Source organism: Electrophorus electricus, chromosome 10 (genome assembly GCF_041902795.1).
Source record: "Electrophorus electricus isolate QZ-2024a chromosome 10, ASM4190279v1, whole genome shotgun sequence".
In the NCBI taxonomy this organism is placed as follows: Eukaryota; Metazoa; Chordata; class Actinopteri; order Gymnotiformes; family Gymnotidae; genus Electrophorus; species Electrophorus electricus.
Genome location: NC_137506.1, coordinates 24,913,193 through 24,935,126, shown reverse-complemented (window position 1 = coordinate 24,935,126; position 21,934 = coordinate 24,913,193). Strand labels below are relative to the sequence as shown.

General features: G+C 42.7%; 1 protein-coding gene across 9 annotated transcripts in view; it reads left to right on the top strand.

Annotated features, from left to right (window-relative positions):
- LOC113571324 (ryanodine receptor 3) overlaps window positions 1–21,934 on the top strand; it is a 145,761-nt gene that overhangs the window by 47,320 nt on the left and 76,507 nt on the right. For 6 of the 9 annotated variants that reach the window (XM_081722275.1, XM_081722269.1, XM_081722271.1 and 3 more), the window contains 11 exons: window positions 78–190; window positions 1,386–1,485; window positions 1,725–1,818; window positions 11,744–11,818; window positions 12,108–12,264; window positions 14,235–14,399; window positions 14,667–14,788; window positions 16,038–16,218; window positions 17,122–17,257; window positions 19,050–19,145; window positions 19,358–19,476. In XM_081722275.1, coding sequence (XP_081578401.1) covers window positions 78–190; window positions 1,386–1,485; window positions 1,725–1,818; window positions 11,744–11,818; window positions 12,108–12,264; window positions 14,235–14,399; window positions 14,667–14,788; window positions 16,038–16,218; window positions 17,122–17,257; window positions 19,050–19,145; window positions 19,358–19,476 — 1,358 coding nt within the window. Of the gene's footprint in view, window positions 1–77; window positions 191–1,385; window positions 1,486–1,724; window positions 1,819–11,743; window positions 11,819–12,107; window positions 12,265–14,234; window positions 14,400–14,666; window positions 14,789–15,473; window positions 15,495–16,037; window positions 16,219–17,121; window positions 17,258–19,049; window positions 19,146–19,357; window positions 19,477–21,934 lie in introns of all 9 variants that reach the window. The other 3 variants (XM_081722273.1, XM_081722268.1, XM_081722267.1) reach the window with 1 other exon arrangement.

Sequence of the window (21,934 nt, the reverse complement as noted above, 5' to 3'; positions counted from 1 at the left end):
TGATGATGATTAACAAGTGTGTTGTCATGGTTGCTGAATGACTGAAAGAAACCCATGCAGTGTATGTGTGTGTACAGGTGAGGCGTGTTGGTGGACTATCCACCCTGCCTCTAAGCAGAGATCCGAAGGGGAGAAAGTACGTATCGGTGATGACCTGATCCTCGTCAGTGTGTCATCTGAACGCTACCTTGTGAGTACACATCACAGAATGCTGCTGTAACCATGAAGTATTTATCTGACATACAGCATTCACACATCATTCAAGGACTGCTAATGAAAAAATATGAGTACCATTTACAACCTGTCCCCAGTAGTGAAGCCTACTACATTTTTCTAGTACATTAAAAATAAAATAATGTAGCAGGCATATCCCTCCCCATTGTGTGTGTGTGTGTGTGTGTGTGTGTGTGTGTGTGTGTGTGTGTGTGTGTGCATGTCTGCGTGTGCATGTTTATGTGTGTGTGTGTGTGTGTTTGTACGTGCGTATATGTGCATGTGTGCGTGTGTCAAGTGACTACTCTCAGGTAGAAGCTCTTTCACCATTCGCAGCATCTCCAGTGAAATGCTCCATTTAGTTTATGGCGGGAGCCCACCACACGTTCCCCTGCTGCCCCACTGCTGCTGTAATGGGCTCTGTTCAGACCTTGGCAGCCATAGCCCTCTCTGCCTCCAGAAGCTTCTGCCATATGCTTGTAGTAGGACACTTGGTCAAGATGGGGTTCTGTGTAATATGTGTCCAGCACTCTTTTTCAAAAGTTTTATCACTCTTTTTTTTAAAGATGTATATGGACATCCACTGTGGGAGACTAGATTGTTCTGAAGTGGTATCTTCAATGAAGTTTAAAATCGAGATGAATGATTCACATAATGGAGGTGCCAAAAAACATTTGTCAGGTCTACATATTTCCCAAAGGTTTTCGGAACTGCTGGACTTCTGACCCGCGTGTGCAGTCATGACAGACACAGCCTGTGTCTGTACTCAAGAGAAGCCTAGGCCATAGCAGATTTACCACACATGATTAACCAGCTCGTTGGCCAGCTTGTTAAATTACAACATGTATATCATCGTCACTGGGTACAAACTCTTTTGGGAAATTCTGATTCTTTAATAAAAAAATATTAAGACAATAATAATAAGAACCTAAGAAAATGGAAGAGTTTGGAATGCATGAAGAGCTTTGATGCTTTTGGTAAACTCACCCTGCATTTTAAAAGTACATGGTGTGATAAATCTAGTTTTGAAACTGCTGCTGATTCCAGAAGGGTCACTGGGTAAACGTCACCTTTTCCAAATCACCCTGCAACACGTTTCTACCTTGATATGCACATTCTAAAATTGTCATGTCCCTTACCATGGTAACTGATTTACACCCCCCTCCCCCCAGCACCTGTCCCTCTCTAATGGCAGTGTTCAGGTAGATGCGTCCTTCATGCAGACACTGTGGAATGTCCATCCAACATGCTCGGGCAGCAGCGTGGAGGAAGGTTCAGTATACTCTCATTCTTCGCTGAGAAATTTTTCATGGTCCAATGACCCCTACCCTTACCCTTACCCCAAAGTCCCCCACCTTCCACTTGTGTACTCCCACACATTAACCCCCATTCCCAACCCTAGTTACTCTAGAAAAGATGTTATGTTAAATTAGGCCACAACATAAATTGGTTAACTAGCAGCTCAGGATGAATTCCTGGTGTGATTAATATTCTCCTCTGTTGTCCTATAGGATATCTCCTTGGTGGTCATGTGATACGCTTGTTCCATGGGCATGATGAGGTCCTGACGATCCCAGCTTCAGATCAGAGCGAAGAGCAGCAGAGGTGGGAATCTGGACTGAACTTCCAGGTCGATTGCTCAAGCAAGGGGTTAATGCACAGACTGTATCTTATTCCTAAACAAGCACCAGTGTGCTCACTTGCAGTTGTGGTTTGTATCCTGCAGTGGCCAAATCACAAAAGGCCAAATTTCAGTAGACCAATTCTTGTTTCCGCTGTAACAAAGTTAAATACTCCCAAAAATAATGAGCACTTTTAGTCAGCAGATAAGTACTTTGATAGAGTACAGAAATGTGGTGTGATGTTTGAGCTTTGTGTGATCCAGCCTGTGAGTGCTGTGACAAATTACGGCTGTTCAGACAGCCCCGATGAATCGCAGCTGTTCAGAGAGCCCAGGTGAATCGCAGCTGTTCAGACAGCCCAGATGAATTGCATGTTTAGACAGCCCCAATGAATCGCATCTGTTCAGACAGCCCCGATGAATCACATCTGTTCAGACAGCCCCAGTGAATCGCATCTGTTCAGACAGCCCCAATAAATCATAGCTGTACAGGCAGCCCCGATGAATTACATCTGATCAGACAGCCCTGATGAGTCATAGCTGTTCAGACAGTCCCGATGAATCACAGGCTTTGAAACAAGTGTGTGTGGGATTGTGCAATCTGTAATGATCACATGTAACAATCTCAATGACAGGATTAGTTATAAATAAGCTTTTTTAAAATTCCAGTTCAGTTGTTAAGTGTGGGACATGATATATCATGCACTGTGAGGTAATGAATGAATGAATGAACAAATGCACATTTTGGTGATATCTCTTCCACTTTTTTTTTAATATAACAGTGAAAAGCTACATTTCCCATCACATTGTTTACCGAATGTCAAAACAACACATATAATACATGTAACCTTAGCATCTACATAGAAACATTTCTTCATTAGAACCACATTAGAAATGTATGTGTACAAATCTACAGTCATTATTTTGTGTTAACTATCCTCTCTCTCTTCATTGGTGGGCAGTTTCTGGCTGCAGAGCTGCTATTTTTGAGATGTAGACAACAGTCAACCCAGCAGTGACACTGACACTTGTGAACACTTGAAGTGTAAAAATTGTGTGCCTAGGGCCCTCTCAGCAGTGCAGTCCCTATGACATGTCAGTGTCACTGCCTTGGTGGGAATGGGTTGCCATGAAGTCAGTGAGGAGAGAGGTAGAGAGTGGCTAAGGGTACATGGCAACAGTTGGGTTACGCTCAGTAATTGTACCCTTGTAAAATGCACATAAAAGACACCAGCACACCAAGTGTAGATGCAAGGTAGGTGTTTCATAGCCAGTGTGTGCTCTTCTTTCATGAATCAGCAAATCCAGCTCAGTGACATTCCCTCTTCTTTCGCATTGCAAAATTTCCCTATAATAGTCAGCAGTATGTGTGTGCATGTGTGTTTGGTTGCAACCTCTATAGACACATCAGCAGTGTGTGTGTTTGTCTAGCAACTACTAATAACATTCTGTGCTGTCTCCAGACACAGGGAGAAGAGCAGAATCTGTTCCGCTTTCTTTGCGTGTGTGTGCATGTGCATGCATTTGGCTGCATGCCCTATAAACAAGTCAGTACTATGTGTGCGTGTGTACATGTGTGCATTTGGTTGTAGCCTCTATAGACAGTGTTTGTGTGTGTGTGTACTTGTGTGCATTTGGGTGTAGCCCCTATAGATACATTAGCAGTGTGTGTGTGTGCATGGGTGCATTTGGATGCAGTTCTAGTTACATCAGCTGTGTGTGTGTGTGTGTGTGTGTGTGTGTGTGTGTGTGTGTGTTTGGTTGCAGTCTCTATAGACACAGCAGTGTGTGTGCAGGGAGTTGGTTGGGTGCATTTCCTATAGACACATCAGCGGTGCATGCGTGTGAATGGATGTGTTTGGGTGCATTGTCTATAGACACATCATCAGTTTGCATGTGTATGTGTGCATTTGGTTGCAGCCTCTATAGACATATCAGCATAGTGTGTGTGTATGTGTGTGTGTGTGTGTGTGTTTGTGCATTTGGGTGCAGTGCCTATAGACATGCCAGCAGTGTGTGTGCTCATGTGTGGGTGAAGTGCCAATAGACACATCAATGGTGTGTGTGTGTGTGTGTAGGTACAGCCCAAAATCCGTGAGCGATGAAAGTGCTTCTCGCATGAAACTGACTCCCGTGAGTGAGCAGAACAGCTTGTGCGAGGAAAATCAGCCTATCACTTGACTGTTATTTCTGTTTGCTATTAAACATCTGCTTCTGTAACACTTACATACATTTTTGACAGATGTGGGCAGGGCCCAGGTATAGTCACCACAATAGAACTGGTTGGTCTGTCACTGTTGGTCTGTCAGTGCTTGTCACAATAATCTATGAGATTTGCTAATCCATTTACAATTTCCTGAGTTTTTCTAAAACATTTTATAATATGGCTAATTCAACTTTGTTAATATTATTTTTACTTTGAAGTAATGGGGAAAAACTAAAGATTGCCACTTGTTTTGTTAATTTGAAGCGTTTATTTAAATATTGGTTCTTTATATGTTTAATCCACAAGCTCACTGTTGGAGCAAAATAATGGTGAAAGAGCATAGAAAACAAATATGATAGGCCAAAGTGCATAGAGAACAAATATGAACAAAACCAAATCCAAACACAATTCCTCAAAGAACAGCTCTGTCTGGTAAGTGCAAATTACTGACTCAAAAATGTCATCTCTGCCCATAATGTCACTTTTCCTTCACTACTGACCATTAACTAGACACAAAGTGTCCTATTAAAGTGCTTAGCCACCCTGAGCCAGCAGAGACATCAACTTCACAGGTCTCTGGAGAGATTCTTCAAAAAGATATTCTCTCAGTTAATGTTTTGATGATGGTGTTGGACAGCACTACCTAATTTTACTACTCATCAACCCTTTCAGTGAGCACTCGTGGCTTGGATAGATTAGCCTGGATGAGACCACTCCCATGTTTGAAATAATCATAGAAATGTCATCAAAGGAAAAAGCTGAGCAGTCCCAATCATTTTTACCTTCATCTGTCCCTCTAAGGGGACAAGTGAACCCAACGGCTTTTCTCCTTACATATTGCAGTGCGTATCACACCACAGCCATTCCATGTGCACTTTTGACCACAATTTCTAACTATGTACTCATACCTTTACAATACATCTAAATACAGATGTCACTTTAGCCACAAGTCCTGTTAGAACACTAATCAGTTCCATAGCCATTGTAACTAAAACTTACGTACTGAACCTACTTTCAAATATAATTTGAAAATATTTTTTATAATTAAACTAGTATATAGTAAAACTATATTTTTATATGGCTATGGTTATATGGTTATGCAAAAAGATTTTAAGAGATCTGCAGTTTATCTGTATCGGATGAATATTGTTTAACATTTTGGCCAGTGAGTTTTCCTTTTGGAAACTGATTAAAATGTTTGCTGAATTACATTTAAAGTATTAGAATTTGCAATTGAGATTAGTGAACATTCATAAAAGTAAAATTAAGACAATCAAAATTGAGTTCCAGAAAACAATACTAACCAGTTCTATCTCAGGTTACATGTGCCATCCCTAGGTCCTACCCACAACTGTCAAAAATATATTACACTGTTGCAAGAGCAGATGCTTAATAGAGAGAAAGAACATTTGAGTATACAGTCATGGCCAACCATTTTGAGACTAGCACAAATTTTGGTTTTCACAAAGTTTGCTGCTTCAGTTTTTATGGTGGCAATTTGCATTAACTCTAGATGGTGAAGAGTGATCGGATGAATTGCAATTAATTGCAAAGTCATTCCTGGCCATGAAAATGAACTTAATCACAAAAATTACTGCATTTCAGCCCTGCCACAAAATGGCCTGCTAACATAATTTCAGTGATCTTCTCAGCTCAGGAGAAAGTGTTAATGAGGACAAGGTGGCTGATATCACTTTGTCATGCTGATTAGAAGAGCAGACTGGTTGCTTTAGAAGGGTGGTGGTGTTGAAGTTTTCTTCTGTTAACCATGGTTATGTTCAAGGAAACACGTGCAGTCATCATTGCATTGTGCCAGCAAAGTTTCACAGACAAAGACATTGCTGCTTGTAAGATAGCACCTAAATCAAGCATTTAGTGCAGAGTTTGATCAGGAATGGCAGAAGGCAGGTGTGAGTGCATCTGCATGCACAGTCAGGCAAAAGCTTTTGGAGGATGGCCTGGTGTCAAGAAGGGCAGCAAAGAATAGCCACTTCTCTCCAAGAAAAACATGAAGGACAGACTGACATTCTGCAGGAAGTATACGGATTGGTCTGCAGAGAACTGGGGAAATGTTATTTTCTCTGATGAAGCCCCCTTTGGACTGTTTGGGACATCTGGACAAATGATTGTCCGGAGAAGAAAAAGTGAGCGCTACCATGACTCCTGTTATGCCAAAAATGAGGCATCCTGAGACCATTCATGTTTGGGATTGCTTCTCATCTAAGGGAGTGGGTTTGCTCAAAATTTTGCCTGAGAACACTGTCACAAATAAGGAATGGCATCAAAACATCCTCCAAGAGCAAGTTCTCCCAGCGATCCAGGAGCAATTTGGTGATGAACAATGCTTTCTCCAGCATGACGGAGCACCATGTCACCAGGCGAAGGTGATAACCAAGTGGCTCGGTGAACAAAACATTTAAATTTTGGGTCCATGGCCAGGAAACTCCCCAGATCTCAATCCCATTGAGAACCTGTGGTCAATCCTCAAAGAGGGTGGACAAACAAAAACAGAAACTGTGATCAACCCCAAGCACTGGTTAGGCAAGAATCCAGCATGCCAAGGCAAATTGCAGAAGTCTTATAAAAGAAGGGTCAACAAAGCAGATATTAATTCTTTGCTTAAACTGCACGTATTTGTCAATAAAAGTAAAAAAAAAACCTATTAAAAAAACCTGAGAAAAGGATCTGAACAACAGGTCAACTTTGTGAAAACCAAAATTTGCATCTGTCTCATAACTTTTGGCCATGACTGTAAGTCTAATTGTCTTTGCATGAGGGATAATTTTTATCACTTGCTAATTTTGACATCATATGTGTAGTCCCTATAAACGTGTGTATGTATTTGGGTGCAGCCCCTAAACATGTGCAGCAGAGTGTGTGTGTGTGTGTGTGTGTGTGTGTGTGTGTGTGTGTGTGTGTGTGTGTGCATGTTCAAGTTCAAGTTCGGTTTATTCGTCACATACATAGTCATACACAGTATAACATGCAGTGAAATGGTGGAGAGTGCTCTGTCCAAACTGAGGAAGAGAAACAGGGCTGCATAGAGAAAAAAAAATATATATATATATGCAGATAAATATATATATTCTATGTATGTACAAAAATATATTAACAATGTATGTACAATATATGTATATTATGATTATATACACAATGTACAATGTATATGGTTGGGTATATATGTACACAATCTACAGAATGTACAGATCCATTTTGTATAATACCATATCTACAGTTGTTGTGTAACAGGGTAATTGAGTATAAATCTATATATACAGGTGTACAGATATACAGTTATGTTACATGGTGGTGGTGGTGGTGGTCCCCACAGTTTATCAGTTTCCCTGATTCAGGGCCCAAATGGCCTGTGGGAAGAAGCTCCTCTTCAGCCTCTCTGTCTTGGTCTTCAGGGAGCGGAAGCGCCTCCCTGACCTCAACAGAGAGAAGAGTCTATTGTTGGGATGGGTGGGGTCCTTCACAATTTTCCTGGCCTTGGTCTGGCACCGCTTGTAGTAGATGGTCTGCAGGTCAGGAAGTTCCGAGTGAGTGATGCTCTCTGCTGAACGCACTACCCTTTGGAGTGCTTGTCTGTCCTGCTTGGTGCTATTCCCAAACCAGACTGTGATGTTCCCCGTGAGGATGCTCTCGATAGTGCAGGTGTAGAAGTTCCGCAGTACCTTGGAGGGCAGTCTGAAGCCCCTTAGGCATCTGAGGTGGTAAAGACGCTGATGAGCCTTCTTTGCCAGGGAGCTGGTATGGCGGGACCAGGACAGGTCCTGCGAGATGTGAACACCAAGGTACCTGAAACTATCTACTCTCTCCACCGTGGTCCCACTGATCCTCACAGGTTGGTAGTGCCGCTCCTGCTTCTTGCTGCAATCCACGATCAGCTCCTTTGTCTTACTGACGTTTAGGAGGAGATTATTTTCCTGGCACCAGTTTTCCAGGTGTTTAATCTCCTCCAGGTAGGCCCTCTCGTCGTTGTCCGAGATCAGACCCACGACAACGGTGTCGTCAGCAAACTTGACAATGATGTTAGAGCTGGAAGTGGCTGTGCAGTCGTAGGTGTACAGTGAGTAGAGCAGGGGGCTTAGGACACAACCCTGAGGAGCTCCAGTGCTGAGGGTGAGGGTGGTTGAGGAGCAGTTGCCCACCCGTACTGATTGTGGTCTGTCTGTTAGGAAGTTGGAGATCCAGTCGCACAGGGATGCATGCAGTCCTAGATCTCCCAACTTAGTAGTGAGTAGAGAGGGGATGATGGTGTTAAATGCTGAACTGTAGTCGACAAATAGCATTTTAACATAATTTCCCCTCCCTTCGTCCAGGTGAGTCAGTGTAGTGTGGAGCAGATGTGCAATCGCATCGTCAGTGGAGCGGTTGTGGCGATATGCAAACTGCATGTTTGCAAATGATATGCAAATGTGATATGCAAATGTGCATGTTTTGGGTGCAGTCCTTATACACACCCAGCATGGCATATATGTGTGGTATGTGGAGGTTCAGCCTGGTTGTACAGAGGTCACGGCAGCCCAAGATCTGACAGGACTCTCCTTCCTCCCCATTGGCATGGACTATTTTTAGCTCACCAGTCATGTGACACACAGTCTGCGAGATTAGGTTTTGGTCTTCAGTTGTGACTCAGGCCATTCTGCCTCTGAAATTTAATTGAGAGTTTGTTAAGGCTGGGTCTCCATATCTGTAACTAAGTGAAGGGGGTGAGGTGGATGATGGATTTTGCTTATCTTGCAGCAAGTCACCCCTATTATTGAGGTAGCATGCCTGTTGCATACACATATGTGTGTATGTGTATTTGTTCATGCATATATGTGTGCTTGTGTGTGTCAAGATAGTGGTGACATTGATTTCACTGTAGTTCGCTCCCTGATAAGTTGCCATAACAGGCTCAACACACGTTACTGCTGAGAAATGTTCAACATGCTCGTTTACAGATTAAGATTTATTAAGTGATTTTTTTGTAACCAAATCTATATTGTTTTAAAGCTTACGTTGCAGTGTTCACTGTCTTTTCTATATAACGTCAAGAGAAGTGAGGCAGGATGCATTTGCGATGATGAGTGACATTTATTTGGGGCAACTGCAAAACCAAGATCCGTAATACATTCCATGGTTGTGGCTAGGAATCAGATTAACAAAACCAAAGTATATAACAAAAACAGTAACAATACAAAACCAAGAGGAAAAAAAAATTAACTAAACAAAACAAAGATAAGAGTATAACACAGGATCTGCTAGAGTAGAATTTACAGTGAGGTACACTGCATGAAATGTACCCTAACTACCAACAAACTTAACAAGGAAACGAGGTTTGTAAATACACAAGAACAAAGAAGACATGGGTGAAAGCAGTACAAGAGCAAAAACCAAAACAATGAGCATGAAACTGAAACCAAAACAAAGAGCATATGGTGCTCATCACCATGGGTACTATGACACCAAAGGGGGTACAGTAACATTACGAAAGACTGTTACAAGAAAGTGAATGGGCAGTCTTGATAAGGAAAAATTTTGATAAGAAAGGGATACAAAAGCCAAAAACATCGCTGAAGACTTGAATAAATGGATGAAGGTGATTGGAGTGTTTTTTAAAAACAGAACTTTTTCATTAAGCAAAGTTCTTGCAATATTGAGCAAGTGTATAATTATTATTTTAAAAAATGCTGGTGTTTGCTCTATTAGAATCACATCCTTGGAATAAAGAGTTAGAAGAGATACTACGTACTTGCTGTACTGTACTCTACTGTAACGGTGAGCAGTAAGGATGCGGGTGCATGTGCGGAGAAGAGCAAGATTTATTATGGGCAAATCCAAAGTCAGACTTGTTAGGGTAGTCCAGGGTCATAGAGCCAACACGTAGAGTACAGGGATAGATCATAAAGAAAAAAGAAAAAAAAAAGCTTGAAGGCAAACAAGGGAAGCAGGCTATTACACAGGCTAGGAAACACGAAGGCTAGGATAAACAGCCTAAGTAGGATACACAGAGTACGAACTTACAGGCATAGAGATATGGGCTTTCAAAAACATCCAAACATACATCCAAAACATTCAAACAACCAAACAATGAACAGCCAAGACACAGGGCACATGACAGGGTTTAAATACATGAACTTAACAAGGCTAGAAACAAGGGACAGGTGTGGAAAATCAAACGAGGGGCAGAGAAAATGAAACTACGAAATGGAACTAAAATACACAAGACAGGGAACAAATGGAACATGGAAGCTGGGAGGGACTAACCGTGACATCTACATCAAACTGCAGATGAAGTTGAAAATGTAATTAGGAAATTCCCAAATACCACTCTAGTGGCATAGATGGAGTCACATATGAAACCCTGAAAACCACAAGGCAATATTCTGCTCAAATATTGGCATCTATATTTAATACCTATCTGCTTAATGGAAAAGTACCTTCTTCATGGAAGGGAGCACTTAGTCATAGAATACCAAAAAAAGATTTGTCTACGTGGAGAGACATTTATCTCCTTCCATCTGTATATAAGGTTTTTTATGAATTTTTGTTTTATAGGATATTTCCATGGCTTGTTGACACTGGGTTTTTGTCAGATAAACAAAAGTTCTATATTTAGCATCGAGGTGTGAATTAACGTCTTTCGTTTAAGGACAGGCATGATTTTTTAAATGTGAATTTTTTCGATATGCCTTTGGACCATTGCATCAAAGTGTTGATAAATCCCTAAGCTCTATATGGACATAGTGAAATATGTGTATCAATGTTCAGTTATTTATGTGAAGAATCCCACTAAACCTGTACCTTTGGAAGTGGCAATCAAAACTGGATGCCCATAGAGTGCTATTAATTTCCTCTTTGCAATCGTGGCTTGTGGCCATGATAGCAACACATATCGCATATGTACTGGATCACTGCAAACTTAGTCCTGAGTGTTATAACTCTAAAGTTGAAGTCTTGACAGGAATTGCAAATACTCTGACTGTTTCTAATCTGTGCTTCAAAAGAGAGGTTTCATTTGGGAAATATGTGCTTTTGATTTATTCTTTGAAAAGTCATGTACTAGCAAATTAATGAAATATCAACTACTGCCAAATTAAGTACTGCCAATGAAAATTTAGGAAGTAAATGTCAGTTTATTGTGCTAGTCTTGAATGTTCACATGCTTGCATTGTGTGACCTTTGTTTAGGAGGATTGCATAAGTCACAGGCCACCATAGTTGACAAAATATTGTTATATCTCAGCCATTACAGAAAGTTTGCATATCAGGAAAAGATACTGCTTTCGCTATCCTTGAAATCTCACATATCTAATGAACTAAGGTTACTGTATATCACTGCACATATTGCTACAATTTACTTGAATATGGAATCAAATAAAGTAACAAAGTGTGTCTGAAATACAGAATGCATGGCCGCTTTCAGGCTGGGAAATGAAGCCATTTGGCCACACTTGCCATTAAGCCCAGAGTCTGCATTAAAATAGCCACTAGAACCAAACAGGAGCACTCTGGCATGCCTCCTCACCCAGCTTGCCCAAAACAAGCAAAAGAAAAGCAAAGAAAAGAAAACAAAAAAAGCCCTGCTCCACTACACAGAAATCATAAAGTGGCTATGCTTGCTTATAAGCACAGTATGCAGCTTTAGTTACCGACACCAGCTGCAAGATGAAAGGTGGATGTTTTATGAGGTTCTGTTTTTGCTCTGGTTTTTAGAATAGTCAACTACGAGTCAGGCAAAGTGGGAGTCAAGGCCCGGTCTCTATGGAGATTGGAACCTCTACGGATCAGGTGCATCTCTCACCTCACACTGACTAATTAGTTTTTTCACTGAATGTTTCAGTGAAAAAAAAAAGACAAGTGCTTTTTTCAGTTAGATTTTAGCGTTTGTATGTTTTGCTCACAATTTGAGTTGTTTACATGAAATGTTCCCCACTGCTAATTTTATCTTTAAGAAGCTTCTCCATGTATTTTCACTACAGTCATTGCAGCTTCTGTTAGTTGATACTGTGTTTATGAGGTAATATGTGTGTCAATGTGTGTGTGTGTGTGTGTGTGTGTGTGTGTGTGCATTCTGCAGTTGGTGTGGCAGTCACATCCGCTGGGGGCAGCCGTTCCGTCTACGCCATCTCACCACTGGCCAGTACCTGGCCCTGTCTGATGACTCAGGCCTACTTCTGCAGGACAGAGAGCAGTCGGACACGGCCTCCACCGCCTTCTGCTTCCGTGCCTCCAAGGTCACTGTCTGCTCCACCTCAGCTGGGATGACGTGGCCATGCTGGGCGGGTCCTGGCCGGGCCCATGCTGGCCATGTGTTTGGGCTGTTGAGGGATTCTAGATACCCAGAAGCAGTGATGCTTCTCTGAAGCTTTTTTGACAACACAATCTATAATGCTGGTACTATGGAAGTTATTGCACAGAGCTTTAGGAGAGGTAAATGCAAGCCTTTGGCAGTCTGTTCCAGTCAGGCCTTAAAGCCTTTCATCTGCTACCTTGGCTGAAGTATGACAAGGAGATGTCAGGCAGGTTAATCAAAGCAAACCCACAAGCATCATGATTCCATCTGCTCTGATTCTTAGTCTTGATTATACTGGCTCTTAATGGGTCTTTCAAGCTTAAACTAATTAATGGAGTGTAATCTTTACTCACCTGGAGGCTGTCCAACAGATTCTTACTGTGTGTCATTTGTTAGCCAATTATTGTTCTCTTGCTGCATTCACGCTTCATTGAAAAAAAATTGTGTCTTGGTAATGATTCAGCAATGCTGCCTCCGGATATCCTGTGGGCTTCTTACAAGCAACTCTCAATTTCTCTCTTCCTCTCTGTTTCTCGCTGTCTCGGTGTCCCTCCTGCGTTCTCTGTGGGGGTTCTGGTAATCATGAGTCATCTTGGAGAGGGAGGTCAGCCTATCTGCAATCCTTGACTGGGCTTGCTCTAAATCTGGCTGGATCTTTTTTTTCGAATGGCCTGACCATTCTAGGCTCCCTCTGCTCCTGCTGCTTGGCATAATTAAGCGTGCCATTGGGAGAATTCTGCATTTTTTGGGGAGCCTGTTCTGCTTCGTGATGCATGAGGACTCTCACAGTTTCGGGTGACAGTTTGGCTACATGCTCTTTGAGGGGTCTTCAACAATTGCTAGATTTTTTTTTTCTGGAAAAATAATAGCTGGGATGAAAATGTACAATATAATGACTGTGAGATAAGGATGACAGGTTGCCTCTCTCTGTCTGTGTATCACCAGCTAAGCCAGCTAAGCCTGTCATGTCAGTGTGGTGTGCGATGTCTACTTTGTCAACACCATGCCAAACCTGCTTAAATGTAGCAGTGTGAAATGGCATACAGATATGGGCTTTCAAAAACATCCAAACATACATCCAAGACATTCACACATCCAAACAATGAACAGCCAAGACAGAGGGCACACGACAGGGTTTATATACATGAACTTAACAAGGCTAGAAACAAGGGACAGGTGTGGAAAATCAAACGAGGGGCGGAGAAAACGAAACTATGGAATGCAACTAAAATACACAAGACAGGGAAAACATGGAAGCTGGGAGGGACTAACTGTGACATCTACATCAAAATCTACTGAAGATGAAGTTGAAAATGTAATTAGGCAATTCCCTAATAACAAGTCTAGTGGCATAGATAGAGTCACATACGAAACCCTGAAAACCACAAGGCAATATTCTGCTCAAATGTTGGCATCTATATTTAATACCTATCTGCTTAATGGAAAAGCACCTTATTCATGGAAGGGAGCACTTAGTCATAGAATACCAAAAAAAGATTTGTCTATGTGGAGAGACATTTATCTCCTTCCATCTGTATATAAGGTTTTTTATGAATTTTTGTTTTATAGGATATTTCCATGGCTTGTTGACACTGGGTTTTTGTCAGAAAAACAAAAGTTCTATATTTAGCATCGAGTTGTGAATTAACAATCATTAAGACAGGCATGATTTTTTAAAATGTGAATTTTTTATGTTCTGTGCTGGTCGAAGTTGTAGATGCGTCATGTGGAGTAGTTTGCAGACACTGGGACAGCCTCTGTGCTTTGTGTCTGCAAACAACAAGTCTGAATTACATGCTCCGAGACTGCTTGCATGTGAGGGGTGAAATTTGTCGTGTTAACATGTTTGGCAGGGGAAAGATGGCTGTTGCATTACTGTGGACTAGCGCTCTTGGTCCATCTATCCTGCAGGAGAAGCTGGAGCAGAGCCCCAGGCGGGACATAGAGGGCATGGGTGTGGCTGAGATCAAGTACGGCGACTCGCTCTGCTTCGTCCTGCACGTAGCTACGGGCCTATGGCTCTCCTACCAGGCACCTGACGTGAAGTCTGCCCGTCTGGGCTCCCTCAAGAGACGAGTGAGTCAATCCCCCACACGCTGTGGACAAACTAATTATCAGCCTTTGGACCATATTCTGTCCTGTAATTGCTCCAGTCCTTAAGTGCTATTAGCAGGGATGATCAGTGCAGAGTAATATAGCATGCTCTCTCTGTCTCTGCTTTGCCTAGACACTGGAGTCTGGATTTGGTTTTGTTAATCTGAATATGATTGAACCTCATAGCATATCTCTGTGTCTCTCTGTCTCCGTCTCTCCCTGTCTCTCTCTATCTCTTTCTTGTCTCAGGCCTACCTCCACGCAGAAGGGCACATGGACGATGGCTTCACCCTCCAGCGCTGTCAGCATGAGGAGTCACGCGCCGCCCGCATCATACGGAACACAACCAGACTCTTCAGCCGCTTCATCAGGTACGGCCACCTCCACAGGCAGACACACAGTGTCCTAAATAGAACGCTAATGTCCTTTTTACCTATATATTCATGTATTCCTACATTTGATCACAAACAAAGACCTTACTAGCTGGCAGCATATTGGCAGCATATTCTAGAAGTGCGTTACTTCGCTACAGCACTAAAGATTGTAGCTCAGTGCTATAGTGAAGTAACGCACGTCTAGTCCACCAAAATCCTGAATTGCTGAATTTCCTTTTTGTAAAAATGTCTTGGCCAACTCCAAAAATGCATTATGAACTGTCAGAAGTTTTAATGAATAAAGATTCTAGTCATTCATGCTATGAATGCATTTTTACAGCCCAGATATTAGTCACATTACTGACAGATCTTTATTTAATTATCTAGATACATTAGTAGATCTCCCTCAACTGGGTTTAATGGCCATTAAATTGCTGCAAGTGTAATACTGAATCATTTTAGTCTTGTTTCCTCACTCTGTGTATGTGAGTGTGTGTGTGTGTGTGTGTGTGTGTGTGTGTGTGTGTGTGTGTGTGTGTGTGCGTGCACGTGTGTGTGTGTGTGTGTGTGTGTGTGGTTGGGTTTGGGTACATCTGTATTTACCTGTGTATTTTTGTGAATCTTTTTGTGTCCTTGTGTTTGTGTGTGTGTCTGTGTGCTTGTTCACCCATGCTTTATTTAGTCCAAAGAGGAATATCAGGCAGTGTGACCTCTGAACTCAAACACTCCCTTTACACTTATCTTAGAGTCTCCAGATACCAAACAACAAAACCATATCCTCACATCTGGCTTTTCATTCTTACATCCATCAGACCTGCAACCCCCCCCCCCCCCCCCAACACACACAGTAGTCCTTTGATTTGATCTCTTTTCCATGGATGAACATGGTGGAGTTTATAAAGTGGCACCCAAGTTTGTTTTATTATTATAACACAGCAAATACTTTTGTGCTATTCCATAATGAACAGCTAGTACACTACAGACTAAAGCCAGTGGATGCAAATTCACCCTGGGAAGCTTTCATTACTGTAGATAAACCATTATATAGTTTAAATCAACAGAAACAGTTGTCAATAATGTGCCTCTGCTGGTTGTTTTCATATTTAATATCAAGAGCATTATTCTCTCACTTTTAATTTTAGTAAATTTAAGACATATTAGGTGTGGGGTGTTTTATAGTCAGTTCATGCTGGTGCTTGGCCCCTCCCACCACTGTGTGGAGATCACAGCTCAGCTCTCCTCTCAGGGATCTGGACGGGCTAACTGGGAAGAACCGCATGGCTGTGCTGCTCCCCATCCAGGAAGTTCTCCAGACACTCAAGGACCTCATCACCTACTTCCAGCTACCCGATGCTGAACTGGAGCATGAGGAGAAGCAGATTAAGCTTCGATCGCTCAAGAACCGGCAGAACCTCTTTAAACAGGAGGTGGGCTTCTTCAGCAGCTCCTCAGATACGCCCATCTATCTGACTTTCTCTCTGTTTTTTTCATGTTTATTTTCTTTTAAGGCAGTTCTATTATGTGGGCATTTAGGGCATTGAGGTGGCTGGTGGAAAATGCCAGAATGGATCTTTTTTTTTTTTTTTTTTTTTTTTTTTTCATATGCCACATTGTATTTCAGGGTATCTTCTCAACTGTCACCAGTTGATGCTGTCATCAGATATGTTGTCATCAGATATGTTAATGTTGTCATCAGAGGCTATCTTCTTTTATTCCGGCACTTGTCTGTTTCTGCGCTCAGACTGGAAAAAAAAAGCACTCCATATTGCTCCATGAATTTGAACCGTGATTGGTTCATCCCATCCATTTGAGCTCTTTTTAATGATTATTCACCAAACTATATCTTTCAGAGACACTTCACAGATAGTAAATTTAAGATAAATCCTGGCCAGTTTCTAAAATTACACTAATAGGGCAGTTATGATTTGCTACACTAATAGAATGGGTTGTATTAATGTTTTCTCTGAACCATATTCATTACCATATTATACCATATAATGAGTATTTATGAATCTCTCACCATTTAAATAACAATCGAGTGTGAAGTTTTCTCCTTTTTATTTTTCTTCAGCGTCGTTCTGCCATCCTTGATGCCATGTTGATCACCAGCATAAGGCTCACTGAAGAGCTGTAAATCATTTTTCGCAGATCCTGTATTCGCTCTATGCTCTGTGATTACAGACTCCTAGAGGGCCACAGCTCACCTCAGTGAGCAGTGCACTTTGGGTAAAAGGACACATGTGGCCAGTGTGACAGGGGAGGTCTCTCCCTCTCTCTCTCTCTCTCTCTTCCCTTCACCCCCAATCTCTGTCTGTCACTCTATGTCCTAGGGGATGCTGACGCTGGTGTCAGACTGCATCGATCGACTGAGCGTGTACAATAGCGCGGCACACTTCAGTGAGTGTGCGGGGGAGGAGGCAGGACTGGCCTGGAAGGACATTCTTCACCTTCTCTATGCGCTGCTGGGTGGGTCAGCCACATTCCCCATCCGGGTCGAGCCTGCACTGAATGCTAGAACCCCAGAATGCCTGTGCTTGTTACTCCAAGAGTGAAGCATATAAGATGTGTGCACGGGTGTGTATGTATGTATGAGCAGGTGCTTCATAGCACCTCACTCAATCATTATTGTCTCATAGGTAGGTACTGGCCAGTGGTGAGGTAGTGTAGATGGAACGGCTGCCCCCAGCGGATGTGACCACCACACCAACTGCAGAATACACACACACACACACAGCACTCCTTTGATTAACCATCTAAATGGATTAGGAGTGGTTTTACTAGGTCATTAGCATTTTATCCACCTCTTGGCATGGTTTGCAGTCCACATTCCAGATCCTGCAGGATGACTGATTTATTTGTGATTTATCTGAGGTCTCTTTCACAGGGTTTTTCAGAATCCAGTAAACTCTTATGGGGAATCAAGTGGGGTTGTGGCTCTGAATATAAAATAGAACCTTGTTCTGTCTTAGATGCTTTTAATGTTTTAAATCTGAAAGGAATTACATTGTGGGGGTGGCAAAGCTGCAGAATCCAAAGAGTGAATCTGACAACCTCTTGTGATTAAATAGAAAATTATATGAAAAATAAAATGCTGCATGTTTGAATGTTGCATACATTATTGCATACAATTGAATGTGTAAACTAGGGTAAACTCTTTTGAGGCAATATTATCTGCTGAGGCTTTCATTTTTGAGGCACAGTTGCATTGATTTATTCACAGACATGCCATTAATACAGTGTAGCTGAATAGTAGCATAATGAATACATTTTTTTATCACTGAGATATTTTGTGGCATTAGCTGGCAAAAAAAGACATTTGAATGTAGGTTGTGTGTCAAAGACCTAATTATCCTTCGCATTCTAAAACACATTAGATCACCCACCTTCATGTTGCACTGCTTAGTGTTCACCATTCTAGGTTTTGTAGGAATTTTTCCCTGCATGGTATTGCATGATCTGTAATAGTCATAAAAATGCATGTTTGCGCACACGCACACACCTACCCAAACCTACCCACACACACCATTTTCACCCGCCAAGGTTCCTCCTCAGCACATGGTCTCTGAGGCCACGATAAAGCATACCATCCAGCCTCATCAATATCTGCAGTGGCTGCGGACATCGCCACCACCGCTGCCTCCGCCACCCCCTTGCCCCCACTACCGTCCCCCACGGACATGCCGCACCTTCACCCAAAGACCCCCCTGCTCTGTTGCCGCAGTGCTAATCCCCGAGCCTCTGTGAGCTCTCTCTCAAACTGCAATCCACCTTAACCTCTCTAGAAGGTTTGTCCCTCCATGAGCTCTTTTTCTCCTGCCTTTGGCAAGAGCGGTAATCCATTAGCGGGCAGGGGAAGTCGACATGCCAGCCATGGCTCTGCTCCTGCCATCTCCCTCTGGCACATGCACCTACGCACATGCTCGCGTCCGTCCAGCTCACTCTCCGGGTTTAGGATGCATCTCCATCCCTCTGCCTGAGCTAGGTGACCCTGTCAGGTCGCTTGACATCAACATTGCCGCACCATCCCCCACCACCTCCATCTATAAAACACACTGCCATTAATATACATGAAGGTGGAGATGTCTGAATGTGATACCTCTTCTGCCCTAGAGAAGAGGAGTGACATTTAAAAATGTGCATGAACATATGGGCATGAACATATTTTTCGATAAGGTAATATGAGAGGTTGTTGTTGATGGAGTGATATAGGGTGTGGCGAATGGCTTGATTCTAATTTTTATTCATATTAATTTTTTAGCTGCTCTGATTCGAGGGAACAGGAACAATTGCACACAGTTCTCCCACAACCTGGACTGGTTGGTCAGTAAGCTGGAGAGACTGGAGTCATCCTCAGGTAGGGTCACCATTACTTAGCATTCATACACCATAATGATCAATGGAAAATAGGGCTGAGCACACTTCATGCCTGTCATTCCCGTTACACTGACAACTGATTTGCTTTGAAGTATGGCAGTACTACATCATCTCTTTGAAACTCATCGTGTGCCGCTTCTGTCCTTCCTGCTTCCCTTGCGCTTGGATCTAATGGGCAACTCTGCGCCTCAGGAATTCTCGAGGTCCTGCACTGCATCCTGATTGAGAGCCCGGAGGCGCTCAATATCATCCAGAGAGGGCACATCAAGTCCATCATCGCGCTGCTGTACAAACATGGTCGCAACCACAAGGTCAGTGCCCCTTCTCTGTTAGCAAGCGGCCCCGTTTTGAGGGGCTGACCAAATGCCATGGGAATGAGGTGGTGCGATTACCTCCACAAGGAAGTATAAGCGTGGCTGATTTCATTTGGTTTTAGTGGATTGAAAATAGAACCACAAAACCCTGACCCTAACCATCCTGTGTATTTACTGTCATGAGATCTTGATGGCAGGTTGTATAAGAGTGAGATTGGTGGAGGGGCTGTTGTCATTGTCAGGGTGGAACCATGATGAAAGTTTGCCTTTATTAATTACAGCTTCAACAGTATTGAAAAGCAATTTCATGGCAAATTTGTAAGTTTATTGAACAGAGAAACTCATGCAGTCTGTAGGGAAGTAAGATCATTTTCTGAATATGGAGAACTAATGAGACTCTCATCCCATCATCCCAAGACATATTTGAAGTGTACTTCAATATAAAAAGAAAACTCGATTTTTATAATTTTTTTGTGTATTGGTATTACTTAACATTTTCCTATTTTTTAAAGTGTTATAACTAAAACAGCTATAATATAATACAATTGAAACTTAGTTGTCAGAGTACCGCAGAGCAGGACGCACAGACTTCCTCGACGGTGTAAAACATTTATTAACATTAAACATATATGACAAAGGTGGCACTCACACATAACACGGAGGAGCCTTCCGTGACAGTACCCCCCTCCAAGGGGCGCAGCTCCCGAAGCGTCCTAATCCGGGACAACGAATCCCAGGCCGCTGGGCGCACACACAGACACCGCACAGCAATGCTCGGTGCCCACCCAACACAAGGCGGGCTAGGAACCACCTAGCAGGGAGACCTCTCTGCACGAGGGAGAAAGGCAGAGTCATTGCCTCTCTTGGGTCAGTCTGGTACGCTCCCTGTGACGTGATGTGCCTATAAACACCCAAGTGCAAACACTTGTGCCATTACCCTAACACATAAGGTGTTGTGCTGCAGCGCCTGCTAAACCCGCAGACGCTGGAAATGTGTCCTTGGCCCTAATGGACACGCTGGGTGCACGTCCGCCCTGGTTCTGAGCATGCCACTTCCTCTAACGGTCCTCCTTACACCTGCCACTCTAGGAGCACCCCAGAAGAACTTCCTCTCCAGGGCTTGGGGCGAACCCTTCCAGTTCTCCTGGTGAGTCTGCAGAAGCTTGATAGCCCTAGGCCACCCAAAAAAAATTTCCAGGGGGCATTCCTCTCTGCTTCCAGAGTTTCCACGAACGTCAGTCGTGGTACTCTCCCCAATCTCCCGGGATCCCGGCAGCAATCTGGGACGTGCGTAAGAACCTTCCACTAGGAAGTCTGTTTTTTGTCAAGGGAGTGGGCGTCCTGTGGTGGTTTGTCATTCTGTAACATAGTCGTTCTGAGTGCCACAGGGCAGGACGCACAGACTTCCTCAACGGTGCAAGACATTTATTAACATTAAACATATATGACAAAGGTGGCACTGACACATAACACTTATGGTAAACATGACTCTACACTTAACATTAAATTAATAACATATACACTTTAATACAGGACTACACAAACCAACGTTATGGCTACAGAGATAGACATTAAAACATACGTAACGACAATGACCAACAAGGATGCACACACTGACAGGGGTTTAAATAAACAGACAGACATTCAACATTAAACCCTGTGCAGGTGTGTGCAATCCTGGGGGGCGTGGTTACAACTGTACAAATGTGAATCCCCTGCACGCGGCGGGCCATGCCACGTGACTTGTGGGGGGAGGAGCCTTCTGTGACAACAATGGTATGCCATTACATTATATCTTGGCCTAAGAGAGAGAGAGAGAAAGAGCGAGAGATGTTTTAATATGTGCCTTTGGATTAAAAAATGTCTTTGATTTACTCTTATTCCGTTACCAGAAGAGAAGCAGTCTAATTGATTGCTCTCATACCCCTTTAAACCTATGCCTCTGACACAAACACACTCATTTGTGTAGTTTCCTCTATTTCTTCTGATCTAACACACAGTACAACAAATTTGAATTTGGGTCCTAGATGTTCAGCAAAAATCAGATGGACATGCAATACTTGACTGAAAATACTGCTTGGCAAATAAGAATACTGAAAGGAAGTGAGATACTTTTTGTTATTTCCTAGAGCAGCACATTTGATCTGGTTATACATAAATAGCATATTGAAGTAAGCAGCACAGCGAGAAAATAATAGAAACTTTTTAAGGTGCTGAGTTTGCAGTACCCTGCGCGAGTTTTGAGGGGCATGAGGCATTGTCAATATAAAGTAGCAACAATAATTCCCATTCTATCTGCTTGGCTGAACACGGCCCTTGCGACAACTGAATCTGGCTTTTCTCACATCTGATTCACACCTGAATCACACCAGAATTAGTTACACCTGAATCAGATACCCCAAGGCTGGGCAGAAGCTTGGAGCAGTGACACAATAGGGTTCACTAGACTGAAAGC